Source organism: Pelophylax lessonae (assembly GCF_965119305.1).
Source record: "Pelophylax lessonae genome assembly, chromosome: 12".
NCBI lineage: Eukaryota > Metazoa > Chordata > Amphibia > Anura > Ranidae > Pelophylax > Pelophylax lessonae.
Window position 1 is genome coordinate 54523768 of NC_138779.1, and position 24693 is coordinate 54548460.

Consider the following 24693-nt stretch of genomic DNA (forward strand, 5'->3'; position numbering starts at 1 on the left):
TTCGTGTGGAATTTATGTCTTGGAATCCATCTGCCCTTAGCTCAAACATGCATACTGGTGAGACTCCTGGGATGTATAACATAATATCCCCGAATCTCCCTGTCAATGGGAAACATTTTAAACGTTCAATCACTGGAAGAAGGTTGCGTTGGGTGGGCAGGAAAAGCTCAAGGGGTTGCAAAGTAACACTTGGAGCTGTGGTTATTGTACTGTCAGCCTCAGTGGTTGCTTCTCAAGTAACTTTTTATTATTCCGGACTGTTACTACATTACACATAAAACAATTGCTGGACTTGTTATCGGCTGTAAATCAAAATTCTAATTTCTAGCGCTTGTTGTTAAGCAGATCGCGCCCGCTAATTACCAGTGCTTATTTACAAGGCTATGAGCTCAGTTTCGCCTGCATCATGGTAAAGGGCTCCCAGAAGGTCCGCGTTAAAAGGCAGCGCTTTAAATATTCATAAAAGCATTCCGCTCCAGGCTCAGCGCTGCAGTAAACACGGATACGTGTAGACGTGTTTCTTCCTCAATCAGTCATTTATTTAGTGTTTTTCTGGACATTTTAGCTGCTACGGCAGATTTAGATAGTAGTATTAAAGGAAGACTCCAGGAAGAATGAATATCTATGGTGAATCTACAGAAAGGTGGGTGCTTGTGCACGTCTGTAATGCCAAAGGGTTCTTGTGAAATGGTTGGCTGAATACTGATGTAGAAGTAATAGTTTAATTAGGTGTAGTCTAGTGGGTTGAGCTACCCACTGACTGTGCCAAAAGAAGCCAAGGGAGAGCCGCCGACAGTGGGATGTAGTGGAACACACTGGTGTGTGCTGAAGCGTTGCTATGGCAACGTGTTTCGGGAGCATGCACTTTTTCTAGTCATGACTTGAAAAAGCACACACGCGCAAAACACGTTGTCACTTGAAAAAGTGTATGCGTGTGAAACACATTGTCATAGTAACACCCCGGCAATCACTGGTGTGTTCCACTACTTCCCATGGTCAGCAGCTCTCCCTCGGCTTATTCCGGCACCGCCTGCATGACATCATCTCCGGCTTGTCTGTTCTGGCCGCCACAGCTCAAGCCCTAGGATACTAGGAGCTTCATGCTGTCAATCCTCCTGTGGATTTTATCTCTGGATAATCTCCTTTTGGCCAAAGGCACCGTACACCATCACCGATGGTCTGGAGTAGATGTAAGCGCTACCCCAATGGAACTGATGTTAATATGTGGCTTCCTTACTTTTTGTATGGAATTACTTACCCAATTGCATCTTTTATTCCGTGGATATTTTTACAATTCTTATACATAGTAATCAGTGGTTTTTTTTTTGGTGTTCAATAAATTTTGCTTTGGTTATCTTTAACACCGAGCTTCAGTGCACTAATACGATATCTATAATGGTTCCGCAATAGTGGATATTGCAAGAGCCAGTCCTGTGACATATGAAAAGTCCTCAGCACTTGTATAGAGATATCATTTTTGGTTGCCTCTTATGACCATTATGCCATTTCTTTAGATTTTTTTTTTATGACCATTATGCCATCTCTTTAGATCTTTTTATGACCATTATGCCATCTCTTTAGATCTTTTTATGACCATTATGCCATCTCTTTAGATCTTTTTTCTGACCATAATGCCATCTCTTGAGATCTTTCTTCCAACCACGCTACCATCTCATGGGATCTCTCTTCTAACTATGCTGCCATCTCTTGAGATCATTCTTCTGACCATGATGCCACCTCATGGGATCTATCTTCTGAACATGCTACCATCTACTTAGTAGTGTGCCCAGCCCCCCTGTTATATCTCTACAATTTAGCTGTGACACAGCAAGACACTCAAACTGAGTGTCATTATATAAGAATCTGTTAGGTGGATGAAGTTGGTACCTAAGGAGGTACTGAATAGGCTGTGCCCTACAATGCAGACTTCTTACTTATATCGCCTAGCTTGGTTTCTTCAAATCCTGGACTGCTCTAACATACCAGTTGCAACATCTACCAGTAGTGTAAAGAGCTGCTTGCATTCCTTTTGGCTTAGAAGGTCACCCATTATAGTAATGGGTCAATAGAAACAATAGAATCCACTTTTACAGTAGCATGCTACACACCCAAACTGCAGCACACCATAATGCACATTAAAAAATGGTGCATGTCCGAAATTAAGGTAAACCAATGCATAGTATGAAGGGGCCCTTAATGCCCAAGACAGGTTTACTTTACGGCTGCTGATAAACAGCGTGATAAAAGAGCCAATTTTAAGCATGGTGCAATAATCAGCTAGCTTTTCCTCTTCTGTATAGGGATAATGGCCATTTTAGGCAGTGGGATGTGATTGCTATTACACAGGAAGAGTGACAGACGGAGGAATGGAGGATCAGAACCAGATCACAGGAAGAATTTCCACCAGAAGCAATGTGTGCGCTCCGCTGTCTCCATGGCATGAGTATCACAGTGGGTCCTGGTACGAGGAGGGCATATTACCTCTCTGTCCCTCATTGCTGGGGAATAGCTGGACGTCAATCAGAAGCCTTGGACAATGTTGTGCCAATTTGTACTGGAAATTGAAACCACTTCAGTTCTACTCTCTGACATGTTTTATCACCTTCCATCCCAATTTTTGTAGTTTGGCCTCCTAAAACCACAAAATGTTTGTGGTGGAAGGCTAAATGAACACAGGAGAATTGCCAAGCGTAGGAGCAGTATACTCTCTACACAAAGCGAGAATAAGGTTTTGGAAGGACCGACCCTTTAAAGTGGTCAGGAACATCAGAAAAATGGCATGAGCTTCCTTACCACTTTAGTCTGGGCGGGCGGTCAGAGATGAAAGGGACCCTAGACATGAGGTCAGGGCCGGCTCTCTAGCTGATAAGAGCTAGACAGGAAATTAGCTACCTATTAGCTGTGGGACAAGGCTGGGACATGACCTAAATGTACCCAAATGTCGCCATTAACCCTTAGGCTTGTGCACAAAGCACAGAAAATGCATGCATCCTGACGTGTTAAAGCATGTTGACTTTTTTAATTGTGCTGCATAGAACTTTTTTTTTTTCTGGAAACGGTAATTTTTATTGTTTTGAGAGAAAATGCATTTTCTCTGTACAGGCCATATCAAGGGATAAAATACATTTTTGTTTGATAGACAACACTGAAGCACGTTAATATGCATTTTGTGAGTTAAACTGCATAAAAATGCAACATGCCTACATTTTTCATCAATGCTCACCCATTAGGCCAACTCACATTTAAGTGTAGCTCACCATCTAGCCTGTCTTTATCACTAGAAATACAGTAGAATCCGGTGCCACTTGTGACTCTCAGACAGTGCAGCAATGGAGAGCAATGGAGAATAATCATTCAGGAGCAGCATACATATCATGAATCTTCAATAAAGGGTGGAAAATGTCTGTGATCTGTATATGAAGTGACAGAAGTATAACTCATAGTGTCTGCATTGTTAAAATGATGGTCAGCTCTTGGATCTAAATGATCTTTGACCAAACCAGTCGGCTGATGTCACCATCACATGACTAAGACTGCCATGCTAAGACGAGAACCCATGACATCTTGATGGGAAAGGGTTATTCTACACGGCATCTATGGTGAGGACCAAATTTGTCATATGTGTGGACTGTGCAGGGTGTCGACCTCACATATTATTCAGAGGACAATGGCAGTGATTGTTCAAGAGCCAAACAGAGGCGCCAGTACGATCTTCCATTCCTGCTGTTCCTTATCTAATTGGACATCAGTTTGCAGGGGGCAATTACAGGAGCAGGTTAGCATTACAGAAAGTCTAAAATAAACCTTCTCTGCAGCTGTGCGGATAGATTACCATGAGGTTCTTCAGAAAAACAGAAAAAAAGTAGCGTGCAAGTCTCTCTAGAAGTTTGTTTTGTGAATGCTGGGACTTGTAGTGCTTCTCTCCAGAGGCACGGGCATATGATACATGAGAAGTCTTCAGCAGAAATTGTATCAGGCATGCATTGTTAGTAGTGGATGCTGGATAACCTTGACCATGACCATGACCTTCTATTGGTAGTTTCCAAAGGGATACATCTAAGATGCAGGGCCATCTTTAACACAGGGCAAAAGGGGCAGCTGCCCCAGGCCCAGTCGTTGTGGGGCCCAAAGCAGCTGCCCCTTGAGCCCACACTTCCTGCAAATAGTTGGTTGATAAGTGGATTAAGGAAATGTTTGCCCAGGGTCCAATCAAAATTAAAGACGGCCCTGCTAAGATGCACAGGGATTCCAACGCAATTTTGCATAAAGCAGTGAAGGGAAGCTCATCATTCGGGTCTGGTGAGGCAGCTCACACGAGACAGTGCTACTCTTCAATGGGTGCCCAGAAAGTGACTTACAGCATAACCAATTGAGAGGAGCACCATACCAAATTTTCAGAATAAAAATTCACATATAAAACAGCCCAACGCGTTTCAGGGGCCAAACCCCAGATCAGTTTGCATATAGCAGTGCGAACTGTCAATGCGGACATGAATCTGATAGCATAGGTGTGAACACCCATGCAATCTGATTCTGGTGCGGACCTGTGCGACTTTGGTCCAAATGCGATGCAAATTCAGCCATACAATCTGTATGGCTGAATTTGCAACGCACAGACATTGCATGTTATTTGCATAGCAGTGCGGTGCAAATCACATGCGATGTCTGACATTGCATGTGTGAACCGGGACTAAGGGGGCACAGTTATTACCTATCAAATGTATTTTCCAGGGTTCTGAGCGGATAAATGAGGTTTGCTTAATGCAATATTATATTAACTTATTTCTATTTGTAATTTTTATTATTATAAATATGTGAGGGTAGCCATATTTACTCATTTTTAAATTCAAGGGGGATCAAACCAACATGCTGGAAGAAGTCAAATTTTGTAAAACAGGCTCAACTTTTCTTTAAAGGGAATTACATGCAAGAAAAACCTATAAACAGCCAAAAGTGTCATCCAACAGTCAGACCCGTGCCCCAGCATGCATGCAATGAGGTGAAATGGATACTTACAGAATGGACCAACTGCAACGACGTTGACAAAAATATGAAACAAAAAATAAGGATGGGATGAGTGTGGTTGAATTGAAATGCTGTAAAATGACAATGTGAACAACAAGACATGAATAATGACATGACATTTGAGTCGTGAGTCAAGTGGACCTGTCTCTCAATCACAATGGAAGCAGTATTTAGTTTTACCGGAATGAATGCAAGAAAATGATAGCACTTCATAATAACTTATACAAAATATTAAAGCTGAACTCCAGACAAACCGCTGAATACACAGATGAAATACATATATTAGTGATCGACCGATATCGCTTTTTTTTATTGCCGATACCTTGGCCATTGCATATCGGTATAGGCTGATATTTTTGTACATTAAAAAAAATATTTTTTTCTTGACAGGTACGCTTGTGGAGGGACCTGGGGGTCTAAAAGACCCCAAACCCCTCCTCTGCACTTAAAAGCATTCAAAACGCCAAGTTTGGCTGTTTGAATGCTGTCATTTTTTTTTAATTTAGCGTGGACATCACATCCGGGTTTTTGCATGGAGATCTGATCAGAGCCGAATGTGGCTTTGATCGGGTCTTTGGTGGCCGTGCAGGCTGGTTGCTCGGGTCTCCCAGTGGGATGGGAGATCCAGGCGAGCCGCAGAAGGAGGGAGGGAGGGGGGGGCGTCCCCTCCCGCTCCTTGTAATGACAGCCGAGTGGCTTCTCAGCTGCATCGGTTGTCATTACAAGACAGTTGACCGTCGGCTATGGACGCCGGTACCGGGGTGATGCCTCTAGCTGCAGGCATCACTCTGGTACAAGCACTTTCCTGAAATATCGGCAATATCGGTAACCTCAGGGGCCGATTCTGATATATCAGGGAAAATGCATTTCGGCCCCCGATATATCGGCTTTGCCGATAATCATTCAATCCCTAAATATATTATGTGTCAAAAGATTTTTATATCTGTTCACCCTGTCCTACGATTTCACAGGTATGCCTGACTGGTAGGGCAGGAGACCTGATTTTTCTCTGCTGCATTTTATCAGATCATGTCTCTCCCCGACTTTTGACTGGGCAGGGAAAGGAGAAGCAGCAGACTGATGGGCTCATCACACTGCATTTTCCTCCTATCAACACGCTACCTGCGCTGCGGCACACCTGATTGGCTCTGCTTGTTGCCTCTCCCTCTCCTAGGGTTTGCAAGTGGCTAATACTAAACTGAATTAAAAAAATTACACTATTTGCATTAAAAAAATATAACGAGTGACACATTATTGAATACAGAGTTGTGCTAATGTGTGGCTTTTATATAAACCTTATGCCTAGAGTTCAGCTTTAATACTTAGTAATTAATGTTTTTACACCATATACATTTCTGACCTGCTTGGTTGCTGCAATTTGACATTAAATTCTTACGCTGGCTGGAAGAGGGCCATGTATGACCCAAAATGTACCAGCATCACATAGCTGCCCTAGGCACTATCCAGCACATCGAATCATAAGGAGTTGGTGCCATTGTTGCGAAAGAGGTCACTGACTCCATGCTGAAACGCTGGCCTACAACCACACAGCTGTCCTCCAATGTGCATGTGTGACAAATCAGCAATAAGTGACATTCATCATGTTTCTTTGTACAATACAGGACACACCAACATCTCAAATATATGAACATGTTTAGGGTTAGTGAATTTTTCCACAATGCATGATCCCTTTGTACTGACTGCACACCGTTATAAAACAGAAAATAGACCAAATGTAAGAAAACAAAGGAACGAGCTCTTACCGTGAACGCCGAGGGAGCCGGACACTTCTGATTTGCCAACACTGTTTTCTGCAATACAGGTGTACGTTCCTTCATCCTCCGAGGTCACCCGGGAGATGCGCAGGGTGTTGTCACTACGGATCTCATACCTGGAAATTCAGTAAGGTGGCATTTACTGTTGGGGATTGTTTTCAGGCAGGTAGAAAGGATCATTATGAAGGTCTGGAAAACGCAAATGACTTCATCCAATAGACATCAGTGTGCAGCTGGACATGCAAGTGTCCACTAAAAGAGCTTTCAGCAAACTTGAAGAACTAGACTGCCGGAGCATGTGTGTTTATGATGGGGAGGGAGGGATGGAAAAGCTGGAAGTCGTCCCTAATGCCACTTTAATTTGGGCACAATAGTAATGATCTGGTATAATTCCTACATAGCCAATTCTCTGAAGACTGGTCAGCTGGAGGAGTCCATGGAGAGCCCCTAATGTCCAAGGAGACAGTCATCTCATATGCTGGGTCACATTTCCAGATCTAAACAAATATGTTTTAGGAATTTTACAGAACTAAAAATGGCAAGAACAGAAAGTTGTGGTCTTGCCTACAGTCAGCTTCCTGTCCAGTAATTTCACAGAATGACCAGTTAGGTCAGTGATGGCAAAACTTAGCACCCCAGATGTTTTGGAACAACATTTCCCATGATGCTATTGCACTCTGCAGTGTAGTTGAGCATCATGGGAAATGTATTTCCAAAACATCTAGGGTGCCAAGGTTCGCCATCATTGGGTTAGGTAAAGGACACAAAATGATCATTTCCCAATACAGCAACATTCCATATGGGCATCACCGCCAGCCATTCAGCTATCAGTGTCGGAGAACAGAGGATCGTTCAGGCAGTTTTAAAGGTCTTGTCTGATTGCTCTCTGTCTGTCCCCTTAAGATAAGGCAGGGTTGTCCGCCATTCTCACCTTCTCCTAAGTCTATTACTAAATACCCAGTGGAGCAGACTGTACATGTTCATGGGATATCTGGCTAAGAGACAAGCTAAAGGATAGTCAGATGGAGCCTACTCAACTGACTGACCAACTTTGGACTCCCAAACTGGATGGTGGCAGAACAATAGTTTGGAATATGATAGTCTTACCTTCCACGGGGCAGTTCTCCCTCTTCCTTGCGCCAGCGGGCAGTGGGCACTGGGTCACCCTGTACCTCACAATGAAAATCCACAATGTCATCTGCCAAGACCACTTGGTTTATGGGTCGTCTGGTAAACGTGGGCCGTTCTGACAATTAAAAAAAATGAGACAGGTGAAGCAATGCAAAGAGTAATGACATAAAAATGACAAAGTGTATCCTGAGAAATGTTTTTGGTAAGGAACCTCTGTCTGTGTTTTACTTGAGAGTTTCCCCTTCTACTTCCAACTCCTGTTCTGGAGACACTAACAGGAGGTCAGAGGAAATCTCTCCAAAGCCACAGATGTCACCTTTAGAGGATTTATCCTCTTGCATACCAGCAGCCCTCTCTGGTTTAGATGCTTATTTTCTAATATGTCGCCTTTTGGGATCGAATTAGGTCTATAGAAAAGGAGCTTTTCTTTAAACAGGCAATTAAAAGTTCCCACTTGTTGCTGAAATAAGCTGGAATGGGCTTTGACAGGTTTGTTGTCTGAGGATAATTACTTTTCATTTCTCCTCCCAATGTTTTCTATCAGTACAAATCCTTTGCTGATAGTAGAATATTGGACATCACTGATTAAATGGCTCATCTAACTTACCGAAGACCACCAGCTGGGCTGGCTCGCTGTCACGTTCCCCCACCATATTGGTGGCTACACACACATACATTCCGGCGTCTGTCTTCCTTGTGTTGGAGATCATCAGTTTTCCTCCTCGGATCTATTGAGCAAATATGGGAAATACACGATAATTAGCACAGCACATAGAAGATTAACGACTCAATCTTAAAGTGCATCAGTCAATAGCCAGTGATGTCATCCACATTGAATCAAAACAGGTTTAGATTAGCTATCCTGGAAATAGTATAATGACTGGAAATCTGGAATGGCAAATCCTGATAAGCACATTGATGTGTAGTTATCTGCAGCAACCAATTAAATGAGCTTTGATCAGCGCTGGTCTTTGTGGTCAATGCTCAATAATACTTGTGGCTCCTCAGCCAAGGAGCAGCACAATACTCACTACAGTCACTATCTATATGAGGTTTGTGCTTTGTGCCCCTCCACAATCTAAAAATAAAGTAACCTTCAAACTTTGAGATGAGAAAAGGGGATACGTTATTATAACGTATGCAAGGGACACATGCCTGCCATGTCCTCAGTTGAGTGGACTGTAAAGTATTAAAGCGGAGTTCCGGCCACAGAATCTTTTTTTTTTTTTTTTTTTTTATGTCCCCCAAACAGTGACCCTCCGACCTCTATATATCCGCTAATCCTGTTTTATACAGTGGAATAATATTTTTGCAAGCATAAAATCTTACTTTTTAAAATTTCTGCAGAGCGCCGCCATCTTTGTGCTGGTTCGCCGAGTACGCTGTGGGGAAATGTCTGCCCTGCTTCCTGGTTGTAGTGGGCGGAGGCCGGTGAATCCAGCGCGAAATCTCGCGCATGCCCAGTACTATGCAATCGGCATAGTATAGGGATGCCTATCATCGCATTATTTCCGATTTGGAAATAACGCGATGAGAGGAGCGGCCGGCCACCTACGTCACTGCCAATTGCATCCTGGGAGCGACGAGTAAGAGCTCCCAGGACGCATTGCGGGACAGGAAGTGACGGCGCGGGCCGCGGCCGAGGAAGGAGGAAGTGGATGTAGAGGTGAGTATATTATCCTCTCTAAAAAGGTAAGTAAAAAAGAAAAAAAACCCGGGAATATCCAATTCTGGCTCATGGAAGGATAAGGAAGCAGATGCCATAAAATGTAAAGGCATGATTTTCTGCCCGGAACTCCGCTTTAATACACACAAAAAAAAAAGATTGGTTAAACCAGTGGTCTTCAAACTGCGGCCCCCTTGTTTGCCTTTATGTGGCCCTTAGGGCACTAATCAACCAACTGACACAGAGGATGGGGCACCATTCCTCCTACTGACACCATCAATGGGGCACTATTTTTCTCATTGATATCAGCAATGGGGCACTTTTCCTCCCATTGAAAGCAATGATGGGGCACTGATCCCGGGGCATTTTCTACACCCACTGGCCATAGTCCGGCCCCCCTATACCCTGAAGGAAAGTAAACTGGTTCTTTGCTTAGAAAGTTTGGCGACCCCTAAGTTAAACCCACAAGTGCTTTCTTTCACCATGACTTTATCTGAATTTTCAGGATAATAAATGCAGTCATTTAGAGGTTACAACATTTAGAGATCAAACTAAAAAGGGGGATAACGAAGGAGGAGATTTGGTTCTGACCGGACAGTCCCTGCAAACAAGGTAAAGCTAGGACAAAGTGGTACTGGGTGTAGGCGTGTGGTGGGACCAGTAGAGAATAAGCCGCTTTGGGGACATTGATTAATGTGATTGATGAGAAATGTGGGGATTGATGACACATAAATGTGAACAATAATAAATTCTGTCTGTTAACACCTCCTACACCAGAGAGATGACCACAAAACCTTGTTTGGAAAAAAAAACACTTCTAACCATTTTCCATCTTATGGAGATGAGATTTTAGACTTCCAGAGTCCCCTTACCGTAATTCGTTCATCTTTGTCACTAATGCGTGCATTTTCTTTCTTCCAGGATATGGTGGGCTCAGGGTGACCTCGCGGAGGAATGCACTCCATTACCGCCGGTTCTCCTGCTGCCACCACAACATCGCTGGGGGCCTGACGAAAATCATCCCGTAAGACTGTAAAACAAAAGAGAGACTCCATCAGACTAGAGTATGGTGAAACCAATCCTTCAAAGTCTCTAACTAGAAAAGCACCACTAGCGTCAAAATTGACTTTTGTTTACTTTATATAAAAGTACTAGTAGCGCCGTTCAGCCAATCACAATCCTCAACCCTTTAGAATATTATCCATCTCGCTTATGCAGTACATTGAAAATTGCCAATCCCAGCCCATCAAAGTATAGTGTAAAATCATTCAGAAGGACAAAAATTTGAAAAAACATAATCTGCCTCCACTATAAAAGCTTTTCTACCATGATGGTACGTAGAAGAACATTTTGTTGTCAAAACCAACTCTTTACAGCCCGGGTGATGTTTTTCTGTTCACTGTTTGTAATGCATTTCACTTAATCATTGCCGTTGGAAGACATTGAGAAATGCACGTTTGACCTGCGACCCCCTAGAAGGGACATCTGCTGCACACACTGGGTCAGATCCGCCCCTCTGCCCCAAAACGCTGAGCCCAGCAGCCACGCTTCCATGTGACAGGTCCGAGCCCGGTCACTGCACATCTGTCCGCAAATGTCTGCCGCCCCTGACTGCTGAGATGACAGATGAATTGTCCTAAGCACTTATGTAATTAGCTTTATTGAAAGAGCTTACAAGGCAGAGGAGGGAAGTGAGCACTAAATGTTTACCACCGCCCAAAGGAAGCGCCATACACATATTGCCAAAAAAAGAATGATAATTGAGGAAGAGGGCTGCGTGGTACCTACTTTATAGGATGGTTCCCATAAGTGGCCTGCTGGTTCACCCTGCGAATCCACTACGGGTTCCCGGATTGCACCCAACTAGCAGACAGTTCACATTGCCATATGCGAACTGCTGAAAGTGTCAATACAAATTTAATGAAACTCCCAGATTAGTTTGCATATCTCAGTGCGAACTTTCAATTAGGACAGGAATTGGATAGCATAAGTGTGAACACACGTGATCCGATTCTGGTGCAGACCAAAAAAGGGTCCTGTGCGACTCTGGTCTGAATGCAATGCGAATTCAGCCATACAATCTCTATGGCTGAATTCACATCTCACAGACATCCCATGTGATTTGCATAGCAGTGCAGTGCGAATCACATGTGATTTCTCACATCGCTATAGTGTGAACCGGCACTAAAAGTGTAATCCAATTTGAGCTAGAAGTTAAAGTTTACCTAATTCAAATCACTAAAATCCCATATGAGCAATGTTAATATAATTTCAAAAGCTGATTTTATATATATATATATATATATATATATATATATTTTTATATAATCATTTATTTTATTTATTTATTTGTAATTTCTCTTTTGAATTTTCACCACAATTGTACATAAATTATCTAGAAAGGAAAACTGAAAATTATAGTAAAATAAAATGTTTAATTCTGTGGCTTTTATTAAAATATTCCCTGGTGATCCTGCCATGAAGGTCCTTGCTCTGACACTTCTTTTCAAAGGGTGACAACGCTCTGTCCCTGTCTTCCAAGTGCTCCTGCGTTGTCACCCTGTCACTGAACACACAATACGCAGGCACAATCTAATATTATCGCCATCAGGAATCCCACCCTGAAACTGTCCTTCCAGAAAGTCCACTAGAACTCCTATACTATTAGTTTGTATCATAGAATGCGCTTACTTTTAGCGAGATCTTGAATTTCACTCTTTTATAGAGAAGTTGTTTTAAACACAATACAAATAAATCTCCCAGACTGGCCTTGAAGTGCGTCCATGTTTTATTTAAAGGTCTTCGCACAACAGCTGCAGGTGGTTTTCCTATTCCTCTCTGATTGCCTGCAGACACACACACTTATGTCTGGAAACACGCCAGCTGTAATGGGCTCTTACTGGGAAGATCTCAGGGCCTCCTGTACACTGATCAATGGCCGTACAGGGTGGACTGGAATGGTAAAAATACCAGATGACTTCAGACTGTGCAGGCAGGTGTTACTTCCATTTGAACATTTCCCATAATCCCCCTTTATTTTTAATATGGAGGTATTGCTGTACTTCTCAGTTTCTTAAAGTGTATTTATTAGTAAGAAAAAAATCTGTAAATCTCTGCAATACATGCATATTTCTCCATGTTGTGTCACTTTAGAAATGCTGCAGTACAAAAAATACCTATTTCACTTTTCAAAAATCCAAAAAGGCCCCAACCTTCCTGCAGTAAGCTGACAACGCTCCCTTTGTTGCTCTGAAATCCCAAGAGTTGTTGTCAGCCCTGCTCGGTTTTCTTCTTCTGGACTACAAAACACTCCCCTATTCTATTATAGAGATACGGAGAGGGAAAGTGTTCTTTAGTTCAAAACTGGACAGGGCTGACAACCGTGCTTGGGATTTCAGTGCAGCAGAGTTGGCGGTTCACTATAGGAGGTTCAGGGCTTGCTGGATTTCTGGGAGACCCCCTACAACCACCGACCAGGGTTGTGGGGAAGAAGCCCTTGACCCATCAACATGAGGGGAAAAGGTGCTTTTGGGAAGAGGGGGACAGAGCCCCCCCCCCCCTGCCTCGGAACCCCCCCCCCCTTCCCATGTTGAGGGCATGGGGCCTGGTATGGTTCAGAAGGGTTAGGGGGGGGGGGGGGAGCGCTTACTTAGATAAGGGTCTGGTATAGATTTTATGGACTTTGGGGGGTACTCCACGTGGCAGGGCCTGGTATGGACTTAGGGGGGCACCACACCATTTTATTCCAGATTTTTTTTTTAATGCCAGTAATTCTTGCTTTTCAGGGAAGCCCGCTGACACCTGATGACTCACTGGTTGTTAACCACTTTAAGACTGGAAGGATTTGCCCCCTTAATGACCAGGCCCTATTTTGCAATTCGGTGCTGCGTTACTTTAATGGACAATTGCGCGGTCGTGCAACCCTGTACCCAAATAATAATTACGTCCTTTTTTTCCCACAAACAGAGCTTTCTTTTGGTGGTATTTGATCACCTGTGCGATTTTTTGCACTATAAAAAAAAAAAATAGAGCGACAATTTTGAAAAAGAAAAAAAAAACAATATATTTCACATTCTGCTATATGACATTCTCAAAAAAAAAAAAAAAATTAAAAATCAAAATTTTTGAACATTTAGGCCAATTTGTTTTCTGCTACATATTTTTGGTAAAAAAAATAAAAAAATTGCAATAAGCGTATTTTGATGGGTTTGCACAGTTATCGCGTCTACTAACTACGGGAAAGATTTATGTCATTTTTCTTGTTTTTATTTTTTTCACTAGTAATGGTGGCGATCTGCAATTTTTTTTTTTTTTTTTTGCGGGACTGCGACATTGCGGCAGACAGATCTGACCCCTAACTGACATTTTTGACACTTTTGGGAGGACCAGTGACATTACTACAGTAATCAGTGCTAAAAATATGCACTGTTACTGTAATAATGATACTGGCAGGGAAGGGGTTAACCCTGTGGGTGATCAAGGGGTTAAATGTGTGCCTAGGTAAGTGATTCTAATTGTATGGGGCGTGGCTTGTGAAATGACCACAGAGACCTGTGATCCTATATAGAAGGATCACATGAACTCTCTGATCATTTCAAGGAGAGGATGGTTGGCTGTGTTTACAACAGCCGACCGTCCTCCTCTCTCAGCGGGGAGTGATCGCGGGTGTCAGGTGATCAGCCCCTAAAAACCAGCTATATGCAGTTTGTTTAAGAAGATAAAAAAAAAAAAAACAGCAAAACTCAAAACGCATGTAAAATGCAACAGCAATTTTGGTGCGGGTTTATGGACATCTATTACACACAAAACGCAATCTGCTGTGGGAAAAAAAGCACATGACCCTTTCCAAAAACGCATAGATGTGAACGTGTACCATAAGAAACCATGTTAAAATGGATTGTAGTGCGTTTTTGCAAACTGAAAAACGCATTAAAAACGCAATAGGTGTGAACCTAGTTTTAACCGTGCCTTCCTTCTGACCATCAATCCCCGGCTCTGCGCTGCATGGACTCCAAGGACACAACCCATCCAGGATGAGCAGAAATCTACAGCTGAATGTCCTTTATCCACAAATTAAAAAAAGCTTTATTGTAATAGATTTTCGCAAGGTGTTCTTCTCTTTATCTAGCACTGAGTCACATCGGCTCCGCTGCAGAAAGTGATAGAAGGCGCCCGCTATCTATAATAATAAATTGAATTATTTAAATCAACTGCTGTGACAGTGTGACAGATAAGCTTTTCCGGGCTGGCTATAATAGTTCATTAAAACAAATTACACATTCTCTAGCAGCAGAGCCCCCGCGCTGTCAAAGAGCAAAACCCCAACAAAAGTGATTAATAAGAGCGTCGCCTCGCCAAAGACTCCGCCACAGCGGCAGGTGACAGAGAAACATGGCTTTAATTCTCCGCCATCTCCCAACAACAAGAGAAAACTTTATTTATCAGGATGAGCAATGCAAGGACGGCAGCAATTAAACGATTTAATTTAAATGATGGTTCTGGCTCTGTCCAATGATATATATTATCTTCTATTTGTTACTCTGCAGGCCGCCCTATCATTTGGGTGGGAAATGTGCTCAGTGCCCAAGGTAGGAAAAATATATCTACTTTAGTGTGGTTCAGTATTACAAGTGCTGTATGTAAATATAGGTTTATGCTCATTGTAATGGAAATTTGAAGGTTTTTGTGTATAATGAGGTTATGTGCTTTAAGCTCCATTGAACGTTCAGAAAAGTCTGACCACTGCCATCATGGTGTAGAGAAGGACCCTTGCTCCATAGGTGTGAGCAGCCTATTGCATTAGGGTGTGCACTATATATATGACAGTGTCAGTAGAGCAGTGGACAATGCTAGCAGGGCAGAGATTGGTGTCAGTAGAGCAGAGGACGGTGTCAGCAGGGCAGAGATTGGTGTTAGTAAAGCAGTGGATGGTGCCAGTAGGGCAGAGATTGGTGTCAGTAGAGCAGTGGATGACTGGATGGTGTCAGTAGGGCAGAGGACGGTGTCAATAGAGCAGAGGACGGTGTCAGTAGGGCAGAGATTGGTGTCAGTAGAGCAGAGGATGGTGTCAGTAGGGCAGAGATTGGTGTTAGTAAAGCAGTGGATGGTGTCAGCAGGGCAGAGATTGGTGTTAGTAAAGCAGTGGATGGTGTCAGTAGGGCAGAGATTGGTGTTAGTAGTTTATTTTTATTATTTTTTACATTTTTACAATTTTTTTTAATAATGTATTATAATTAAATTTTTTACAATTTTTAGGAGCCCCACAAACTCCTGATGTCTCACATTTGGGACAGAGAATTAGGGTGTGCCTAGGCACACCTGCCACACCCTGTGAGCACACCTATGCCTTGCTCTCTGTGTGGAAGCAGGGGTTTCTCTGCACAGATCCAACACACCCCCTGCTGACTCAGAGCTAGCACTTTCCAATCAGCAGGGAGCGTGAACTTTGCCAATTGCAGAGATATAGGTGTAAATCAGCAGAGGGTAGGTCTGGAGTAGAAAAGCCTGTCCCCTGCCAGTATGCTTGAAGTAGAAGATCAGCCGTTCTCAACCTTTTCAACACAGAGGAACCCTTGAAATAAATTTCTGGTCTGGGGGAACCCCTGCTAAAAATTAAAATCCTACAACTCATGACACATTAGTATGACAGTCGGTGGGAAGAATGCTCCTTACTCTTGTCATTGGGAAGAATTACCCTCTTACAGATAGCTAAAAGAAACAATGATGTCATTGGAAACTTATCGGAGAGGCAGAAATTGCCCATTTCTCAAGGAACCACCAACAACCTCAGGAGGAACACTGGTTGAGAAGGCCTGTAGTAGATTGATGGCTCTGGAACCTTAGGTAGACATACTTGGGTACTGCAATAGCCATCAAGCACCATCTATTGCTCTCTGCTTTGCACTTGGCCTCCTTATCTACCCTGCTGTGAAGCTTGCCATTGAACCCTGTAAGCTTTTAATAAAACGTTGAGGTTTATTATGGATTTCACAATGGAGATTTGTATTTCTTTCTTGGCATTACATTGGAATTGACTGTAGATAGACGCCCATCGTTTTCCCTGGTGATCGCCTAGCCTGTGATGACATCTTATGCACAGGACATTGTGGTTCCTTACAGACATCCATCAGTGTTCCACACCTCCTATTGCCTTCTCGTTGTGACGCCATCCAGGTGCACCGGCGTCCCCGGCTTGGTTCACCGCACGGCTGGCTCCTTGAACGACTCACCGGTTCTTCCATCCAGCATGGACATTGGCGCCTCTTCCTGCTGCCCAGGTTGTTGGACCACATTGTATGATCCACCCATGCCTAGCACACCAGTGTGGCAACGTTGGTTTTTTATTCAATTATTCTATGATGTGAACAATAAACGTATTATTTTAATTACTTCCTGGTTCCAATTATATAGCTCCTGACTATCCAAGATTATCGAGCGCGGTCTCACTGCCCTGATTGGCCAACATCTGCACCGTGATATCCAAGGCTGCTATGAAGACAGAAGAGAGAGGCGCCTCTGAGTGCAGACTTATAAGCAGATAAAAACAATAGTAACTCACATGGAGGTTAGTAAATGCAGGCACATCAAGGAAGTGGTGGATCAGGGGATCCTAGGTGGGTGTCAGTCCCATACGCTGGCGCCATGTGGAGGGATGTGATACCCAAGCATGAGCAGGCAGATGAAAGATCCATCTGCGCTCACTGTGACGGACCTGTCAGAGCCCCGCTCTCCTCTATGGGGAGATTGGATAAAAATAGACAGCCTATCCGTTTTCATCCGATCCCATCCGATCAGACCCGCTGAACGGATGGCGAACGTATCTTGTCGGATCTGATGCCAGACAGGGGTGTTAAGACACATGTAAGCTGACATCCGCCTCCCTATAGAGATCAATAGGTGGCCTGTTTGGGTCCACCTGAAGAACGGAGAGGTGGACCCGATATTGTGAAAGGGGCCTTGACCCCTTCATGCCAACGGAACGCAAATATGCGGCCTTGGCTTCAGGGGGTTGTACCATGGTGATGGCTGCAGCGAGAGGCATCACCCCGGCACTGTTGTTTAGAGCCCACTGTAGGCTTTCTTATAATGACAACCGATGCGGCTGAGCAGACGCTCAGCTGTCATTACAACGAGCGGGAGGGGACGCCCCCCCTCCCTCCCTCCGTCTGCGGCTCGCCCGGGTCTCCCGTCCCACCGGGAGACCCGGGCAACCAGCCTGCACGGCCGCCGAAGACCCGCACACCCCCGCCACCTTTTGCGGCTTGCCCGGGGCTTCCCCTCCCACCAGGAGACCAGAGAGACCAACCGGCACGTCCGCCGGCTAGCTGGAGACCCGAACAAAATCGGATTCGGCTTGCTAAAGGGGCCCCTGAACAGGCTCACTTCTGAGTGTGGCTTGGCCCAGCCCCTGCTCTCTTCTCAGTGGCTCACTGGCCATTGGCTCCCGCTGCTGTCTCAGCCAATTAGGAGGGAAAGCAAAGGCTCTCGTGCACATGGCTGGATCACAATGGGGCTCAGGTAAGTATTTGGGGGGTTGTTACGCACAGAAGGCTTTTTAAACTTTCATGCATAGTATGCATGAATGTAAAAAACCTTGAGCCTTTAGGTCCTTCTCTGCAACATACTGGCAGTGGACTGGTTATTCTACTTGGGCTGCAGATGCTTAATCAAGTAAATTCATTGCTAGGTTTGGCACACCTTTTGATTTGATACACCCAATTTAAACTGAAATTGCATTTGGGGTTTCACAACGCAATCTGCATACCTGGAGACTCCGCCCTGCTGGTGGTCATTGCCAAAGCATGTAGGCAGGAAGTGGCCGATAAAGGCTGCAGGAGATCAACAGAACGAAGATGTAATAATGTAACAAAAAGGCAAAAAGTATTTTTTAAACCTAAAAAATAGATACATTTGTTTATGATTCATGGTGCTTTATCTAACTAAATGTCATCCAAGGTTTATTACATCTACTTTAAAATGTTATTTTTGCAAGTAGCATGTCATCTCTCATCTGTCACCTAGTCCCAATGCAATTACTACAAGGGGCGCCGGGCAAACAATAAAGAAGCGTAAGAGAACCAATTTCCAAACAGCAGCAGAAATGAACCAATGAAAGTGTGTGTAAAAAGCACAATAAAATAAAACATTAAAGTATAATGAAATGAATAAAACCGGAAATAAAAGGGACACTTTACTGCTGAAGTCGGTTAGTCACAAACCTGTCTCGGAGGAGCGAGCCGACCCATAATCCCTTCAGCGCATATTTACTAAACTGCACCCTGAACGGCTTCTTATTGCGTTATAAATTCTACCCTTTAGAGCATTTAGAACCCAAACACAGTCCTTCCGAGGGGATAGCAAGAGGCTGAATGTAATGTTACTGAAATCAGGCTTTCATTGCTGACCTTCCCCAGTCCTAACCCAGATATAAAAGACACCGATTAATACAGCTCTGTCATCATTCGTTAAATGGAAGCCGTAAATGCCTGTATAGCATTTGATAATAGCCTCTTACAGCCCCTGTACAACAGAGCTCAGACTGGAGAAAGAGCCAAACAGTGGTAAAAAGATCATGTGCTGAAAAAAGGAAGCATTTTGATAGGAGGAGATGTGTTGGGGATGGGAACTAACATGTACAGTAAGTCTTGGACGTATCTAAGCATACATCCGTATGAAGGGCATAGGTGTGCGCAGCCTAATGCATTAGGGTGTGCACACAAAAGCTCAAACACACACTACCGATCACTCACGATGTTCATTCAGAAAGGAAGGGGGCCGGCAAATTATATATTTACCGGCCCCTTTCCCCACTCATCCTAAAATATCCCCACAGCAACAGCCGGCTGGAGAGGAGAGGAGGGAAGCCGGAAGAACTGTGGGGCTAAGGGGAGCCAGGGCAGTAGGGGGAATCTGTGCTGCACAGGGTGATTAGGGTGTGCCTGGGCACACCTGGCACACCCTGTGCACACACCTATGATGAAGGGTCGTTCCATGCATCTGCATGTAGGCAGTCCCATTCATGTCTTTTGGGACACAGCGGGTGCACAGACACAGTCAATGGTTCCAATTTAAGAGCCATGCAGGTGCAGGTTCAACGCAGATAGTGTGCGTTCAGGTACACACACCCGCGTGGCTGTCAAACTGAGACCAATGGCGCGGTCTATGAATAGGACGGCCCACATGCAGATGCATGGAGCTCTGGTGCATCCCATGGGGACAAAGACTATGGGCCGGTGTGAACGAGGCCTTACTTATCTGCAGAGTTATGCTACGCATTAGCAACATAAAATGAAAATGATGGACTATTATCGCACCAAGACCTGAAAATCGCATTTGCTATAAAATCTGTATTGCAATGCTCTAAGGTGCATCTCCCTGTGCTGCGGCACGCTGCAATGCTGTGCACTGTATTAGTAAACCATTCAAAATGATTGACACTGCAATGCATGCAACGCGTTACCACAATGTGGAGGTATAAATGGGCCCTTAAAGACCCCCGTAGATAGCCCTGGGTGGCAGATTGCGACATTTTACTACACAAGAAAACACATCATTAACATTTAGCGCCATGATGTGTAGGTGGCCATGTGCCGCCCCTGGCAGCCTTGTTGCCCTATGCCACAGCTTTGTTGGAATCCAACCTCAGATCTGGTTGGCGTTCAACATCATGGACTGAAAATTGGACGCGGTCGACAGCCAAGCAGAACAAAAACTGAGAGCCGGACCGGCCTGGTCCAGATAATAAAGAAGAGTAAGCAGGTCTCCTCTATTGTTCTCCGAGTAATGTGCATTTCAGGACTGCGATTCACAATGCACCGTGCGGAGCGGAACAATGATGCCGGAGTTACCATGGTAACACGCAACAAGCCCATCATATCAACTAGCCAAGAAAGGAAAGGGAAGGGGGGAGTACAAACAACTCGGGGGCAGTTAAACTACACATCTTTCATTTATGGTGCAGGACCTGCGAGCTGTAATATGTGCAGAGACAGACAGACTCTTATTAACAAGCCCATATTGTGTAGATGCAGCGTTTCTGTAGCGGCCATCTCCCGGGGGTACGGCCGACGTTCTCTGCATCCACCTTCAATCCATGCACAGCTATGATAGTATAGTGCAAATCCAGAGATGATCACCCTGAGCATGCACCATGCAGATATCACACGACTGGGGCCACCAAAATGGGGGCCATTCACATCTGTGCGTTGTGGAATCACATGGTAAAATGCACACTGCTACAACACATGGCAACACACCTGCTCTATGGGCTGTGTGCTTTATTGCCTTTCATAAACCCAACACATTGTATAAAACCCAATGTACCACATTACATATATCTGCTGTGGAGTGCTACATTGTTGCAAAAGAAGTCATGCATGTTTTTTCATCCATTGTGGTGTGTGCCATTCATACTGAGCGAGCTGCTTCAACGCTACATGTTCATGTGTTCCAAAACACACGCTAACACACGTGCGCTACAACATCACAACGCATCATGTGTATCCTCAGGGGTTTCAGAAAAACAAACCATAATATATGCTATGAATCTGGAAGCAAAATATGAAATCATTCATCGTGATGGAATCTTATTCATCCTGTTTTCAGATTTTCATCTTTGTGCAATTTTAAAGAACAGGAGTCTCCACACTGCCGACTTTACAAATGTTTTTTTATTTGGAGTCCTCTCTTATATCCAGGAGTGCCCATCAGAGTCATCCCCCCCCCCCCCCCCATTCACATCCAGGAGTGCCCATCAGAGTCCCCTCAACCTTACATCCGGGAGGGCCCATCATTGTCCCCGCTTATATCCAGAAGTGCCCATCAGAGTCACCCCCCCCCCCCTTTCACATCCAGGAGTGCCCATCAGACTCCCCACCTATATCCATTAGTGCCCTTCAGAGTCCCCTCAACCTTACATCCGGGAGGACCCATCAGAGTCCCTGCTTATATCTAGGAGTGCCCATCTGAGTCACCCCCCCACTTTCACATCCAGGAGTGCCCATCAGACTCCCCACCTATATCCATTAGTGCCCATCAGAGTCCCCTCAACCTTACATCTGGGAGGGCCCATCATTGTCCCCACTTATATCCAGAAGTGCCCATTGGAGTCACCCCCCCTTCACATCAAGCAGTGCCCATCAGAGTCCCTGGCCTATATCCATTAGTGCCCATCAGAGTCCCCTCAACATTACATCTGGGAGGGCCCATCATTGTCCCCACTTATATCCAGAAGTGCCCATTGGAGTCACCCCCCCTTCACATCAAGGAGTGCCCATCAGAGTCTCTGGCCTATATCCATTAGTGCCCATCAGAGTCCCCTCAACCTTACATCTGGGAGGGCCCATCATTGTCCCCACTTATATCCAGAAGTGCCCAATGGAGTCACCCCCCCTTCACATCAAGGAGTGCCCATCAGAGTCTCTGGCCTATATCCATTAGTGCCCATCAGAGTCCCCTCAACCTTACATCTGGGAGGGCCCATCAGAGTCCCTGCTTATATCCAGAAGTGCCCATCAGAGTCACCTCCCCCCCTCCTCACATCAAGGAGTGCCCATCAGAGTCCCCAGCCTATATCCATTAGTGCCCATTAGAGTCCCCTCAACCTTACATCCAGGAGGGCCCATCAGTGTCCCTGCTTATACCCAGGAGTGGCCATCAGATTTTCCCCCCTTTCATATCCAGTAGTGCCCAGCAGAGTCCCCAATTATATCCAGGAGTGTCCATCAGAGTCCCCCCCACCCCTTTACATCCAGGACTGCCCATCAGAGTCCCCAATTATATCCAGGATCATCCATAACCCCCCCCCCTTACATTCAGGGGTGTCCATCAAAGTCCCTACCTATATCCATAGTGCCCATGAGAGTCCCCCCCCCTTTACATCCAGGAGTGCCCATCATCAGAGTCCCCACCTATGTCCATTAATGCCCATCAGAGTCCCCTCAACCTTACATTTGGGAGGGGCCATCAGAGTCCTCGCTTATATCGATTAGTACTCATCAGAGATTCCGCTTAAATCCAGGATTGCCCATCACAGTCCCCCTCCCCCTTACATCCAGGAGTGCTAATCAGGAGGATTGAAGGACTAGATGGAACAAAGGTTCATAGGAATTTTCTATGATATTTAGCGCCATCTATTAGCCAAGTGTGGTATTTTTCTTTTTTCTAGGGGCTTGTCTTCAGTTGGCACCATGGATGGCCAACAAGTACAACGCATAGAAACCCAGAAATTTCAATTGTAGTCAGAAAGCATTGCTGGCCCTCCACCAAAAATGTACTCACAACTGGAAAGCGGACAGGATCAACTGGTAACTGCAAAGGGATATAACAGGAGGTAACAAGATGACCAGTATTAATCACACCCTGGTGGGACGAGTGACCACATTCTACACCTTTATCCCATTTTATTGAAGACCTAGCTGGGAATAATCAATTTTTTTTTTTTTTAGGAAATCAGTCAGTAGACAGGACGTTCCCTGTCAGGCAGGCCTTTCATTTTGGATGGGGTACATGAGATGTCAGGATCTTCCTCCGTCCGGCTCTGGAAGATATGACAGATGGGATCTGACTGCTCCATGCTTTTCATTTATTCTACATCTTTTTATTTTCTAATCAACCCCCTTTAATAAAGTCTCAGCAATTGATATCTGACACTAATTGTCTGTCAAAAACCCAACACCATCCAACCGGAATGAACAAAGCGCCCGGCACGCTCCCCGCGCCCTGAAGACGCTTCCCCCGTATGTTTAGTATTTTAATACACCAGCGATTTCTGCGGGGAATAAATTGGGGCCTCAGGTAACAGTAGACAGAAAAAAAAAAAAAATCATCTTATGTCAACATGTCACCGGTCGGCTCTGCTTCGCCCGCCGTAATTGATTTTCTGGCACGCTGACATGACCTTTATGTCAATGAGTCTCCCAATATCAGCCCACCTCTACTGCAGATTTAATTAGAGTTTGGGAAGACTGCGCCATGGCTGCGTGCTTCATATGGGTGAGAACGGGCCCAGAATGCCATTTTGTCAATTTCTGCAAATATTAGAAATCTGGATTCTGACAATAGTGCCGGAAAGGGTCCCGGGGGGGGGGGGGGGGGGGCAGCAGCTAAGACCTGACCCTGGAAGACTGGAAGACCTGACCCTAGAAGACTGAAAGACATGACACTGGAAGACTGGAAGACCTGACCCTAGAAGACTGGAAGACATGACCCTTGAAGACTGGAAGACCTGACCCTGGAAGACTGGAAGACCTGACCCTGGAAGACCTGACCCTGGAAGACTTCCCACCACTGGGGTCACCAGCTGGAGTATATACAAAATGACATGTCTATGTGGTGTGAAGAATAAAGTACAATACCATAGCATATAGTTGTGTTCATGTGTTGTCACACAAGACAGGAATACTCAACCAAGTAGGTAAAACCCTATAAAAACAGCTTTTCCCTCTAGCTCCCAGTGCCTGAAACATGTTGAACTCACAATGATTTCAGCTTAGAAAGTGGACAGACAACATCTAGACTTCAGGCAGTTTTACAATGGAGCTTTTTTTAATACGCCGCTCAAAAAAAAATGAAAGGAACACTTTTTTAATCATATTTGCTGCAATACTTGCCTTCAATCCAGGGCTGTCCCCATGTAGTACTTTTTTTCTGACACAAGATGTCCTCAGTCATATGGGTTGAATGATGTCCAGCACCATTCAACCCACTTCTTCTGAGCGCTGGCTCTTTGATTGGACAGTGAAAGAGAAGCAGCACAGTGATGAGGTCTTCTCTCTGTCACTCTCTCCTGCTATCAGCATGCACTGCAACACAACAGATTGCCTCTCAGTGCTGTTTCTTCCTCACCCAGTCTGAGCTGTGCTGTACAAGAGACTGCAGGAGCACTGCTCTTCTTTCAACAAATAAGACTCCATTCACACTACCGCGACTTGTCAGGCGACTGGTCAGCCTGACAAGTCGCAGTCCATTGTGTGCTACGGGAACCGTTCTAATAGGAGCGACTCAAGTCGCTCCGACTTAGAAAAAGGTTCCTGTACTACTTCGGGGCGACATCGGAGCGACTTGCATAGACATTCATTATATGAAGTCCGTGCAAGT

The 24693-nt window shown here is 44.7% G+C and overlaps 1 protein-coding gene across 3 annotated transcripts in view; it reads right to left on the reverse strand.

Moving 5' to 3' along the window:
• ROBO3 (roundabout guidance receptor 3) overlaps positions 1-24693 on the reverse strand; it is a 464292-nt gene that overhangs the window by 63945 nt on the left and 375654 nt on the right. For all 3 annotated transcript variants that reach the window (XM_082273528.1, XM_082273527.1, XM_082273529.1), the window contains exons 3-6: positions 10470-10627; positions 8539-8659; positions 7908-8046; positions 6789-6916 (exon numbers count right to left, since the gene is read on the reverse strand). In XM_082273528.1, coding sequence (XP_082129654.1) covers positions 6789-6916; positions 7908-8046; positions 8539-8659; positions 10470-10627 — 546 coding nt within the window. The remainder of the gene's footprint in view (positions 1-6788; positions 6917-7907; positions 8047-8538; positions 8660-10469; positions 10628-24693) is intronic.